The sequence below is a fragment of the Vidua macroura genome, chromosome 2 (genome assembly GCF_024509145.1).
Source record: "Vidua macroura isolate BioBank_ID:100142 chromosome 2, ASM2450914v1, whole genome shotgun sequence".
Taxonomy (NCBI): Eukaryota; Metazoa; Chordata; class Aves; order Passeriformes; family Viduidae; genus Vidua; species Vidua macroura.
In genome coordinates this window covers 87,873,548-87,887,300 of record NC_071572.1, presented here as the reverse complement: position 1 = coordinate 87,887,300, position 13,753 = coordinate 87,873,548, and the positions used below count along the sequence as shown (strand labels likewise).

At 38.6% G+C, this 13,753-nt stretch overlaps 1 protein-coding gene across 1 annotated transcript in view; it reads left to right on the top strand.

The window, feature by feature from the left end:
• The window catches only part of GUCY1A2 (guanylate cyclase 1 soluble subunit alpha 2), a 134,892-nt gene extending 122,547 nt beyond the window's left edge, over positions 1-12,345 (top strand). The window contains exons 7-8 of the mRNA XM_053970729.1: positions 2,020-2,174; positions 12,084-12,345. Coding sequence (XP_053826704.1) covers positions 2,020-2,174; positions 12,084-12,291 — 363 coding nt within the window. The 3' untranslated portion in view covers positions 12,292-12,345. The remainder of the gene's footprint in view (positions 1-2,019; positions 2,175-12,083) is intronic.
• The last annotated feature ends 1,408 nt before the right edge of the window (positions 12,346-13,753 follow it).

The following is a 13,753-nucleotide window of genomic DNA, read 5'->3' as shown; positions in this document are numbered from 1 at the left end:
TCACAGCACACAGTTAATTTGTGATTTTCAAATAAATGTGCAGAGTTGCACATTGGAACAAACGGGTTTCATTAGCTCTGTTCCTAAAATTGTGTGCAAAATGACTAACTCACCTCCCATCTCACAAGAACAAGACATTGTAAATAGGTTGCTTATTATTTATTGAAAGCTGACAGCATGCTTGCTGTTGTGTGAGCAAGACTTCCTGCTCATAGTCTTTCACCGAGGGCAGGTACTGACATCACCTATATGGAGAAGGGCTGTTTACCCAATTCATGACTGCAGGATCACTTCTTTCCACTGGTAATGGGCAGTGGAGTTTAAATGTATGTTCTAGCAAAAGCAGGAAATCTTGTTGCTCCAAAAGATGACCAAAATAACCCAAGTGTTACGAGTTTGCACAGATGTTAGCAGGCAAACCAAGTTCCTGGAGGTTTCCCAGCCTTATGGAATAGAGGATTTGAAGGAATTCTGTGTCTGCCTTCCAAAACATAGTAAAGGTTTGAAAGTTCAATTAAAGTGAGTGATACTTAGTCACAGATAAAAAAAAAAAAAAAAAAAGAGAAAAGAGAAGAAACAAACAAACAAACAAACAAACAAACTAAACAACCTAGTCTGTCGTTAACAGCATTGTTGTAAAGATTGAGAGTTTTAGGCTGCCTGTGAGAATGTTGCAAGTAGTATCACATTGAATGCAGAACAGGTCCTTAGGTTATGCAGGAGCTTACTGTATAGCAGATATAATTCTAAACCCATTGTCTGTGACACATAAAAGAGGAACAAAATTAGAAGAGTGCTTAGCTGCATGGTGAAAGTCTTGGGCATGTGGGAAGAACCATAGTCAGTGAAATAATGTGGGGTCCCATATGTTCTTAGAGCTTCATGGACACCAATTTTGATCAAATGGTGGCATTTTCTTTACATAAAAAAGGAGTAACAATGATTTTTAAAAAATTTGTATTTGAGTCCGTGTGTATTTTGTTATTAAAAAGAATAGGGACTGATGGACAAAAGCACAGTGCAATAACTGTGAATTAAGTCAAAGGACCATATTGAGTACAGTGTTAGGTAAGTCACTCATTCATACCCCATCAGACCCTCTTAGTAGCTGTTATTTATTTCCTACACCTTATGTTTTGCAGCAGTCCAGTTGCTATGAGGAAGAGTATCCTCAGAGGATATAAATATCTTCTTTTCAATTTTTTACTGTTACAAAGTTAACAAGAGAAAAATACTTCCCTATCTGTAAAAATTATTTGCTTGGCAAACACAATTGTTAGCTAAAATATATGCAGAGTAAATCTCTGCATGATTATTCACTCTGAAATAAACTTGGATGGTGACTCTGAGCTGTACAGGTCTATGCAATTGCCAGATCTCAGACAGTTACAGGGGATGATTGCTGAAATAATCACATGGGTTTTTTATTTTGCTGGGGATTTATTCCTTCTTATTTTGGGGAGGGTACAATTACCTTTAAAATCATTTCTGCCTCAGTCTTCAGCATTCTCACCATTGCAATAACTCTCTGTCTGACAAAGTGAGAAAGACCTTAGACCTTGAAGAGTTTGGAAGAAAAATATGGAGGAGATAAAACTTAACTACTCGTCCTGCCAGTTTGAGAAAAACTGGGTATTACTTTAAAGCCTATGTTATAAGTGGTGGCAAAAAAAACCTCTGTAATGTATTTATTTGTGTAATTAGATGGCTGATATTGCAGTAACTCTGGATGATCCCAACTTATTCTGTTCATGATTTCTATTTTGACTGTCACAGTCTCCAGCAAGTGTGCAGAGAAGAAAATAATTTTAGTGAAAAGATAATATTTTTGTTCTTCTTTCTTTTAATTGTATCTGATTTAAGCTAGAGGAATAGAACAGTCTGGTTTTTTTTCCCCTTCACTCTTTCTTCTTTAGTTTACTCTTTATTTGAAAGGGTTTCTTGTAGACAAGTGCTAATGACATTACCATTGGTGGCACAGGAGAGGCAGCCTGACGTAGATCTCATGTTTTTTTCCAGATGAGGATAGGCATTCACTCAGGTTCGGTGCTGGCCGGCGTCGTTGGTGTGAGAATGCCACGCTATTGTCTCTTTGGGAACAACGTCACCCTTGCGAGCAAGTTCGAGTCAGGAAGTCACCCACGCCGCATCAATGTCAGTCCCACCACATACCAGTAAGTCCTCTTCACCCTTTCCTGTTGCTTTTGTTTCAGCCTGTTTTCAGTTCCATCCTGTAACATGTTCTGTCCTCAACACATGAAATTCAACAGAAAGTTGGTAGGGCATCCAGACAGCTGGAAAGAGGTATTGCTTGGGCATGCCTGTCTTTCATTTGCAGGTTTGTATCAGAATGTGCAAAGAAGTCAGGCATTGGAAGCAAGGAGGCACAACAGAAGAGCGAGCCATTCCTGCCTAAAATAATATGCAACAAAAGAAGTGGGAGATATCTCCCAAAGCAACGTAGTTTTGTGCACTATTACAGCTTTTGACTGGGGATTTGGATTCCTCCCGCTAAACACAGCTCATGAAAGGAAGCACACTCCCATTGTCTCAGAAGGAAGTCTAATTTTGCCAGTAAGGGCAAGCTTACAAAGAGATTTAATGCTTTCTTGAAGACAAAATTTTTTATTTATCACTGTAAAGACACACTTGATAGAAGCATTCTCATAATGTAGGAAAAAAGATTGAAAATGGCAAAGCATTATCCCTAGGGTTTTGAAGAAATTATGCAAATGGAGAGAAGGCTTGATTAAATCTGGTTATGAGGAACAGCTCCTAAATAAAAAAGGTGTTCCTTATTGTTCAAATTTGACAGTTTGACTATTAGAATTTCTACTGCTTAGAGTACAGCTGATGCACTCACTTTTTTTTTTTTTTTGCAGAATATCTCAATCTTCCAGTGTTCTGTATCTGAAGTCATTTTCTGAAGTAAGGTTTTGAGACTGTGTGGTAAATCTGTACACAGTTGCTCAAACAATATTGCTTTTCTTTCTTTTTTTTTTTCCTATTCAGAACCGTGAATCTCAAATATTTTCCCCCATAGCTATCTATGTAAAAAAAAAAATTAAATGGGATTTCTTCATCCAAGTATTGAAGTGTCTGCTATGCTAAAATATGAATCAGTCAGAAATTAAAGTTAAAAGTAATTAAACTAGTGCATAAAGTAACATTCTTCTGAAGAGCCCATTCACTTGAGATCATATTTTGAGAATGAAGCAAGTGTAGCAAATTGAACAAGAAGTAGAATAACTTAATAGGGTTTGTATCACAAAGTGAACAGAAATCGATTCATACAGCTGTCTGGTAACATGCAAGAGAAAGACAATCTATTATTCTCCAAATCTATCCAAATCCAATTTATTATTGTTCACAGAAAACATTTAGATTTAAATAATAATAAATTCAATAAATATATAGGAAATTTCTGTTTGGAACTTGGTATAATTTGAAAAGAAATTGGTTTTGGGACCTTCCATACACAGCATTCTACAGTGTTTGGCGCTTGGTCATCCACTATGGGATAGAAGGAACCCTCTAAAACCTTGTTTCAATAGTCACCATAATTTTGTTTACCATTTGTGCTCCAGTTACAAAAATTACATAATAGCAGGGCCTTTGATGTGTGGTTTGTGGTCTGGCAAAAGCTGACCAAGTCCCTGTGACAGGGAGCTGAACTTTTCTTGAGCAGGATCAGTTCTTATAAAGTGCTGTTCTCCAGCCTGAGATAGTCTTCAAGATACTCTGAAAGTGCAGTCCATACTTTTTCAGAAGAGAGATCTTAGCGCTTCACAAATGTGGCTCAGGGGACTGATTTCACTTGGGGCTATGGTGTTGCTTGCTCATGTTTATGTCCCTGAGAGCAGAAACTGGTGAGCTAGACAACTTTAAGGAAATATAAGTAGAAATTATCTGTGGGACCTGTGGTGCACAAAACTCTCTTTATGCTGGGGCCAGAGTCACTTTCCATGTACCAGTGCACAGTGCCAGTGGTGTTGAATTTGGTTATGAGTGATACGGCACCTCCTCTGTGAGACACAAATTTGTGGTCATTGTTGAACCACCTGATGTAGCTGTTCATTGCAAGAGGGTTGGCATTAAAGGTCCCCTCCAACCCCACTGATTCCATGGTTCTGTGACGGTATTCTCTTTCCATCACAATGCTGATTAAAAGACTGTTCTGAAAGTTAATTTGAGGGCCCGTGTGTGGAGCTTGTTACAAATCTGTGGGTTTGTGCTGCCCTTTTTCTGACTCGTAGTACATTGTGGCACAGAGAAGATGGCTTCTCTTCACCTGTATTTCATCTCTGCCTGGCTGCCACTGGGCATATTGTACCATGGCAGGTCAAATGTGAGTCATCTTGGAGAGCGTTCTTACTAAGTCGTAGGTACCAAAACTTGAGTCAGATCTTCTCACCCTGCATATCTTTTAGGTTGCATCAAAACTGGTTTTTTTCACTTCTCTTTAATCCTAGAAATCCAGTATGAATAGGACCATTTTATTTTTCAAGATGGCTGAACTTTTGACTGAACTACCAGTGTAGATTGTTGCTTCAAAAAGGGAAGAAGGTAGAAAAGTGACTGATTATGTAGCAATGCTGCAACATAAAATTGCAAAACAACACACAACAAAATACAGAACTATTGGTATTTTTTATCTGTATTATTGTACTCAGTAAACAATCTGCTGTTAGCATGCTGAACAAATTCAGTGCTTGATTCAGAGAATTTGCAGTGGAAGTAACAGGCTAGACACATGGTTATAGGTGAAGGAAGTAGAAATGGCAAGAAAATATATGTTTGAATGGGATGCAGTTATCATTCAAAATGAGTGGCTAAAAGTAGTGATAATCAGGCTAGGAACAATTTTATATTACAGGCTTGGGAAATTCTGTGAAAAGATAAAATGAATATGCATGGGGCAACTTGAAAAGTTGATTTCAAACTATACCTTCTGGCATAGTTGGAAGCTTGAAAACAGGGAAGAAGTCAAGAAATGACACTGTTGACACAGTGGCCAGAAAAGACTGCAATTACAAAATACTCAAAGGGGCAAAATTATTCTGAGTTTCTGAACATGATCTCTGAGATTTAACATAATATCCTTGTAGTGTCCAAATCAAAAAGTAGTGAGATGCATCCATATATAACTTTTCCTAAATATAATTTGTATGAGTATATATTTATTGTGCATAAATAAAGTGATTCATCTGAAACTGAAAATGTATTTGTATTTGACTTTATATTCTGTTAAATGCTTCTATTTGATCACACGGTGCTGCTGTGCACTTTGTTAATACTGCTGTTAATATTTCTATTATCTAAGTGTTTTCCAAAGTAGATGATTTTGCAGTCAGTATGAAAACAACAGAATTTTCAATTATATGAAAATACCAGCATTTCTCATCACATGTTTGTGTCTACCACGGCCCCTGATGGAAGTTGTGATACAAGTTTTATAAAGCATGCAGGTCCTTGAAACATGTCCAATACTTAGCAGCTTTCATTTTTCAGTAAAGATTATGCATCATAAAGTGTCATCAGCATTCAAATAATAATCACACTTCAGAATACCTATTATTGGTTACAGACACTTCCCTTCAAGCCTGTAATCTGCCTAAGTAAGAATCAGAATCTAAAATGATAAGTGCAGGGTGTGATGTTTGTTGCTTAGCAGCAGCAGTGAGCCTGAGGCAGCCTTGCTCCAGTTACACCTACCTGGGCAGAGTTCTGCTAGGTGTGAAACAACACCTTTAACAAAGGTGGACTTTGCATTTTTTGATTCTGAAACATCACTTCTGTTTGAAATATCCTGTTCTCTTGACTCAGACAGGTCTTTGGATGCAAGGATCACAGATCCCCATTTGCTTTGAATCACTGAGCATTGTGAAATTAAATCACTGGAATAGCATTGGTAAAACTTCCAGTGAAAAATGTGGAAACTGGAGAGGAAGTTGAGCATCCCAGACTGGTCCCTGTATAACATACAGACTGGAATAGGAAAAGAAGTTTATTTAATTCATCTACATTATCCTGAATTGAATAGAATTACCCTATTTTCCATAGTCAGAAACGAAGCACAGTAAGATTTATGAGGCTCTTCAGCACAAGAGAGAAATCAAGTATTTTTTAGTTTTTTGTTTCAGCCTTTAATAATTATTTTTATGAGATATTAATATAATAAACCTACATTTGTCTTGTTTTCCTGTAGTGTTGCAATGTAATGCTTTGAGATTTCTAAGAAGTTATCAAAAGCAGGTAAACATAGTTGTTCCTGTTTGTCAAATAACTCCTATTTAAGAATGAAATTTTTTTTCCAGTTCTTTCTACCTCTAGTCTTTCTCAGCATGTATTTATTTCTCTTGTGGAGAATGTGCTTCTGGCACTCAGTGCTGGGTACAGATACTTTCCATTATCACATGCTGGGCAATGCATCTGGGACCTGAGCTTAGGCAAAAATGAACAGCCTGTATCCCACATCTTTATCTTGATTTGGGAGAGAGGGCAACCCAGGTGTACCTGAGCTGGGCGAGGTCATTGTGTTCACCTGCATAAATTGCTTTTCAGCCTTTAAAACTGATTAAAACCAGTGTAGCTTTTTAATAGTTCTTTCACAGAAAGGTGTATGAAAGAAGTTTTATGTAATTAAGAAGTATTGCTATACTTCTCTCTTTAGAGGGATTTTAAATTAAGATTAGGCTTTTCTTTAAAGTCCTTATTGATTTTTATTTTTATCAAATTCTTTTTCCTACAGGTTGTATCTATTTATATATATTACTTCTCCTACAGGTTATAGCAATCTCTACATATATATTTTTCCGCCTCATATGGTCAAAACAATGGGCTTGCTCTCCCAAGAGTCTTTTCAGATTATTTCAGAATATTTCAGATTTTATTTCTCAGTATCCTTTAAAAAAACTGTTTGTTTTTATGTTGGTCAATTCACCATGTATGTTTTCAAGAGATATTGGTGGACAGACACGTTACTTTTGGGCAGATTGGGAATACAACTTATTAATGGGCACAAAAAATTATTGCTAGTCTAACTTTAGAAGCACTGTCAAAATGCACTGTTTTTTCTTGGGTTTCTGCTCCCAGTGCCACCTGCCTCTGTGAGGCTGCACCTCCATAGTCACTGTGTTTTGTGATGGTGGTCCTTGGGCCTCTGGTGTCTGTCTGTGCTGTGCTTTGTGACACTGTATTTTTGTTCAAGGTTCACTTTTATTCAAGGTTCACTCTACACAGGATAGCTGTGCTAGATCACTGTTCAGTAGCTAACAGTGTGTTACCCCACAGTTTCACACAGCTGATCTAAAGCTGAAACGTGTTCAGGAAAAAGTCATCTGTTGGCTATACAACTGTTAAAACTACAAAAAGCTCAGGCCTGCAAAAATCCAGGCAGGTCTTGAGGCCAGCACTGTTACATCAGTGTAAAGCGTGAGGCCTTTTAGTAGCAAACCTGTGCACTGAGCCTCTGATGTCCCAAACAGAGAGCAGAAAACCTTTTTTCTTTTTGCTTAGGTGACTGAGAAAAAAAAATGTTAGAGGTCAGAGATTGACACTCACCATGCTGAGCTGCATGTGGTATGCAACATATTGCATTAAATCATGACTGGCTTTCATAACCTTTCCACAGTTGACCTGTATGAACAAGAAACACCAATACACTAACTTCCATAGTTTAAAAAGTAATAAATGTGATGTGCAACTAATTAGGTAGAGATGTAGTCAGGTTTTATTTCCAGTCCCTTATGTTTATAGCATGCACAGAAACTGAGGGAGAAATTCAAACCCGCTAAAGCTTAGAACCAGGTGCACTGATTTTTAGCATTGCAATAGCAAATTCATATGTTTATACAGAGTATTTTAAGAGCAGCCTTCCAAAATTTCTAACGAGTGTGGTAATAGTTTATTATCTGTATTCATATGGAAACAAATGAGCTGGTTAATGTTATCAAGAGGATGCCCAGTTGGCAAAGCAAGCAACACTTGTTGCCACAGAGGAAGGGAGCAGTAGTCCAACAGGAGAGAGTTTTCTCATAGCCTGTTCGGAAAGCCATTAAAATTAGATTTTCCTAATTATACCGATTAATGGGCTGATGTGAACAAGGTTAACTAAAGGTTTTACAGTACTTTTAGAGTTGGGACAGAAAGAACCTTTTTCTTTTGTTGATATCTCTCCCTGTGATAGGATTTATGGAAGATTGACCTGGCCAATGGTGCATACTATGTTTAGGAGTGCAGGCATAGTCTCCTTTGTTGTAGAGCATTGTATTTCTCTTAGAACTTTTGTTCAATTTTGGTCTATACAGACCAATTTTCCTAAAGAAAAGTTTAGTTCTGAGTTGGTGCTTTTGTGCTCTGATTCAGCAATCCAGTGAAAAGTACAAAAGTCTGACATCTCTGAGAGATGGAGGGAAAAATTGTAGGCATGGAGGGAGTTAAGAATCGTTATGGGAAACACGCAGTCAGGATAGAGGGCTTTGTAGCAATTCTGCAATAGCAAGTCTCTGTTAGTTCAAATGGGAAAGGTAAGCAATCACCATTTCTTACTTCAAATTAGAAGGCTGGGCCATAAGAACCATATGAAGTTTAATAAGAGCAAGTGTCAGATTCTGCACGTGGGACCAGGCAACCCTGCTTGTGTGTATAGACTGGGGAATGAGAGGCTGCAGAGAAGCACTGTGGAAAGGGACCTGGGGGTCCTGGTCTGTGGCAAGTTGGACATGAGGCAGCAGTGCCCTGGCAGCCAGGAGGGCCAACCCTGTCCTGGGGGGCATCAGGCACAGCATGGCCGGGCAAGGGAGGGGATTGTCCTGCTCTGCTCTGCACTGGGGCGACCTCACCTCCATGCTGGGGGCAGTTCTGGGTGCCACCATATAAAAAAGACATTGAAGTATTAGAGAATGTCCAAAGGAGGCTGAAGGATCTGGAGGGGAAGCCATATGAGAAGTGGCTGAGGTCACTTAGTTTGTTCCATCTGGAGAAGACTGAGGGGAGACATCATTGCAGGCTGCAGCTTCCTCATGAGGGGAATCAGAGGCACAGGCACTGATCTCTTCAGTCTTGTGACTGAAGTCAAGAAAAAGGCACAAAGCTGAGCTGGGAGAGGTTTAGGCTGGATATCAGGAAAAGGTGCTATACCCAGAGGGTGGCTGGGGGACTGGAACAGGTTCCCCAGGGAAGTGGTCACAGCACCGAGCCTGAGAGAGTTCAAGAGGTGTTCGAACACCCTCGGGGTCATGGTGTGAAGCTTGGGGATGGTCCTGTGCAGGGCCAGGAGTTGGACTTGATATTCATGATTAGTCCCTTCCAACTCAGCATATTCAGTGATTCTATGGTTTTCTGAATATAGAAACTCTGATGAAGATGTTATTGTTTCTTGCCAAGATAATTTGAAATATAATTACTGTATCGTTTCATCTATGTGAAGAAAGAGCTACAGCTTTTAAAAGCTTCCTCAAGATTCCCACTAAGTATGATCCCAATTTTCATTCACACACAGACCTCCTGAATTTTTTTCTTAAATTAATGAACTGAAAAGAAAAAAAATAGGATAATTCTCAGACACTATCTTGTTTTGTCTGAAAGCAAGAGCATTCCCACCAAGGAAGGGACAGAACAAGAATTTTAAAAGCTCTGGAAGATTTCAGGTTAGGAGGAGAAGGTGTCAAAGTTAATCAACTGCAAATCACTGCTTAAGAAATTCTTCCTCCCCTTGAACATGAACGAAGAAGACAAGCTGAGGGCAGACCTAATTCCAGGCAATTTATAGGAATTCCTGAGTACCCTGACCCTCACAATTTGAGCTCTGAATTGTAAATTATGTCTCCAACTACTTGAGTGGAACCCAGTATTTTGAACCTGTGAAAAACCTACTATAAAAATATCCTTTGCAATAGTGCCCTGAGGGGAAATTCACAGAAGTGATTCAGAAAATACAGCTAAGATAAGTGCTTTAGGATATTTTCAGACTAGTTGTTATATGAATATTCCTGAACTGTGGAGGTTGTGTAACTTCAGTTTAAGCTCTCTGAATATGGGACAATGTGGAGACATTTTTTATACAGTTAAAACTGTTAAAACCTGAAGGTGAAGGATAGGATTGTGCTCGCAGGGTAGATTGTTCTTTCAGGCTTTCACAACTGGCAGCCTGTCTTGTTCACAAAGGAGTGCTCTGAGAACAGTCCATGAGGTGAGGCAACTGACCTGAACTGGGTGCCAGCACCCAGGAAATGTTCCAGAGCAGAAGGTTTTACACTGGATTTTCTCCTGAACCAGAGAGGAAGTGCAAAAATGGATTGCATGGGATGGAGTGACTTGGTCGGCACCTGGTGTCCAGCCAAGGCCAGCCCACCACAGCGCGGCTCAGCGCACATCCCTAAGGACGTGCACTATTCATTCACCTGCTTGGCACAAGGATCTTTGGGGTTCTTTGTACCCATAAAAAGGAATTCAATAAACTTAAAAATGGTCATGGTCATCAACTGCTATTGATTTCTTTTTAACATCACAGAAGGCCTAAAAGTAAGAGGGAAGATTTTGCATAAAAATATCCTCACTGATATGCACTGATTATTTGCAGATAACTTGCTTCTTTAGTATATACAAAAAGATGTAAAAAACAGAAGCAATTTCTGAATTATGATCTCATCAGACTGGGAAGCCAGGTGTCAGGACCAATATATTATTTAAGGAATTTGAAGAACCTGTTCTTTAGGAGAAAGGTAATGAGGTCATTTTCATCATGATGAAAATCTTTTTAATAGTATTATTCTATGAGCCAGATTTTTTTTTTTTCCCCCTTAGAAGTAGTAAAGTAAGTAGGACAGAATGTAATCATAAGTAACTTCCATTAACATTTGGTAACAAAGGTTTCCTGCCATGCTTGCTTGAGAGCTGAAATGTTATCCCAATGAAGGTCAGCTGGACAATTTCTGAGGGTTAGAGCTGATTCAAGTATCTAATACAGGCATGTGGAGACTATCACAAGCCACAGCAGTGGAGGAATCTTCAAAAGACTAATTGTCTATCAGTCCTGGAGCATTTAATTGTAACCAAGCTACAATTCACAAAACAAGTGAAAATAAGATGGGTAATTAATATCTTGCACTTTTTATTTCTATGAGGAAATAGTATAAAATATCAACTAATCTTAGTGCCAGCCCTGACCTTAATCAAAGAATATAGATATATTTTACAGTTTTGGATTTGTGTAACTGTCATTAAAATTACACAATGTTAGACTCTAATGAGGAAACCATTGATTTTTAGGAAGGCCAGATGCTCCACAGTGAATAGCCAGTGTGGGGAAGAGAGGCTACAGTGAAAGCTTACAGATTTAGCTCAGAAAGTTTTAAGACTTCAGCTGTTACATGCAGAAATCTAAGGCAGCATAGTGGGGTCTGTGGTGTTGTACCAGCTGAGCAGGCATGCCAGGAGATAGCTTTGTGGGTCCAGGGAACCTGGATCCCTTTCTGACCCAACCAAATAGCCTAGATTAAACCCATGGGTACTGTTGATGAATAGTGTCAGATTTGATTCTGCTGTTGAAGTTGGATTTGCTGTATTTGAACCCAATTTATGAAAATCAGTACTACCGAGTGAAAGAAGGGCACAAACTGACCTCCCTGCTTTTATCTGGGAGAGCTCCCAAGCACTGCCACCTTCATACCTGCCTTCCAGCAGGAAACCTAGTGGTAGCCATCACTCTGAAATGTTAATTTCTGCCAGACTGACCAGACTAAAGTGTTTTAATCAAGCCAAATGATATGTTCTGGACAACTTTCATTATGAATTTGGTTCTCTTTCTGGTACATTACTTTCTGAATGCTGACACTGATTTTCAGAGAATGTTTTTTTGAGCCATCCTTTCAGCCTATCTCAGTCAACAGAGCTCCTTGAAGTTAATGATGATAAGTTCATATAGATCAGCTGAGGATCTTGGCTTAGAATTTCTATATATGCTACGTAGTAGTGTAAACTCATTTTTTACTTTACTGCACATAGGATCCACCCCTTCCAAAGGAGCATTTCTGGAATGTGTTTTACAATGTTTTATATCCCTGTGTTTTGTTTTTCTCCAGGCTTTTGAAAAAGGAAGAAAATTTTATTTTTATCCCTCGTTCCCGTGAAGAGCTTCCAGAAAATTTTCCAAAGGAAATTCCTGGGATCTGTTACTTCCTGGAGGTCAGAAGTGGTCAGAAGCCGCCAAAACCTTCCATCACATCTGCCAGAGTGAGAAAGGTGTCTTACAACATCGGCACCATGTTCCTCCGGGAGACCAGCCTATGAGGTCTGCTGCAGATCAAAGACTTGTCAAAAAAGCACAAGCCCAGAACTGGGTCATGACAGGGGAGTTGGAGGTTCTTTGTGTTTCACTGCCTTCCTCTGAACAGGCAGTAACAAGCTCCATGTAATGTCAGGCAATAATCATTTTAAAAGGTGGGTAACTGCTGTCAGTAAACAAAGTGGAGATAGGGAAAAAGTATTAAACAATGTACTTCCACTTCCAGAGGAATTTCTTTCATAAACTTCAGTCTGGCCCCTCTATGGCAAACAGAACAGCAAAACAAAACCCCAACTCTCAGATTAGAGGTTGGTCTTGTTTTGTGCAGAAAGGATGATGGTTCTCTGTAGATTTGCACCAGCTAAGCAGAATTGAGAGTCAGTTCTGATTATGCATTCCTATATTTAATGTGTTCTTCAGTAAGGCAATGATGTTTTTTAACTTTATGAACAAGCATTTCATACATATACTGTAGAGCTATTGTAACCTTCGTGGCAGGAGGAATTATGACTCAATACAAATATTGTAGGAATTTTACCTATTTTTATACATATTTCACTATCTGGATAATTACATTCCACATACTGTAAGCTGAGTGAGCTTAGATAGCTTTTCAGAAGAAGTTACTGTATATTTCATACATTCTACCTATCAAACCTTATTGTTATACAAGTGGGAAGAAGGCATTTCTTGACTTTTCTGGCAACAAAAAAAACCCATCAATATTTACAGAATAAACCCCACTTTGGTAAATCACTTTATCTGGTTTTTATGCTAAAGCTTTAGATGAGCACTGTCTTCTTATATAAAATAATGTTCAGTATTTGTCCTACAGTGTTATATGTCCAGTCCTTCCAGGACAACATAAACAAAGTGCAGAAGATCAGTGTGTGGACAAACAGAAGACTTCTCTTCCATGGGACTTGTTTTCCCTCTAAATTATCAGCCAAACTGATTTTCAGTAGGAGCCCTAATCTTTAAAAATTTGATCTTGTGAAAACTTATTCAGAGGAATTCCAGCAGATGCTGGAAGCTCTCTGGATGCTGGTTTTCCACATTTTTAATAGGACTTGTGCTCCTAGTCCAGATTGCTTGTTGAAAATCCATTCTGTTAATAATGATTGCTCATTTGGAAACTTCTCTATTGTTGGATTGGCTGAAGGTCCCCTTCTTTATCTAGTTAAGATCAAAAAACACCAAAAAGCGAAAGGCAGTACTTTTCTGGGTTTAATGCAAATGGCAGTTCAAGATTTTTGTTAGTCCAAGACAATAAAAAAAAAACCCCAAAAAAAACCAAACAAAAAAAAAGCCCAATTCTTTGCTATTGAAAATTAATACAGTATTATTGTCTTCAATTAATCCAGTTCAAGCAAGATGTGTATCTGGAACACTTTCAGGCATTGTTTCTTTCTCAGGTTTTCTTTTTCACAAGTAGTAGTGGTCAGTTTTCCTGTGTGGGTGTGCTGC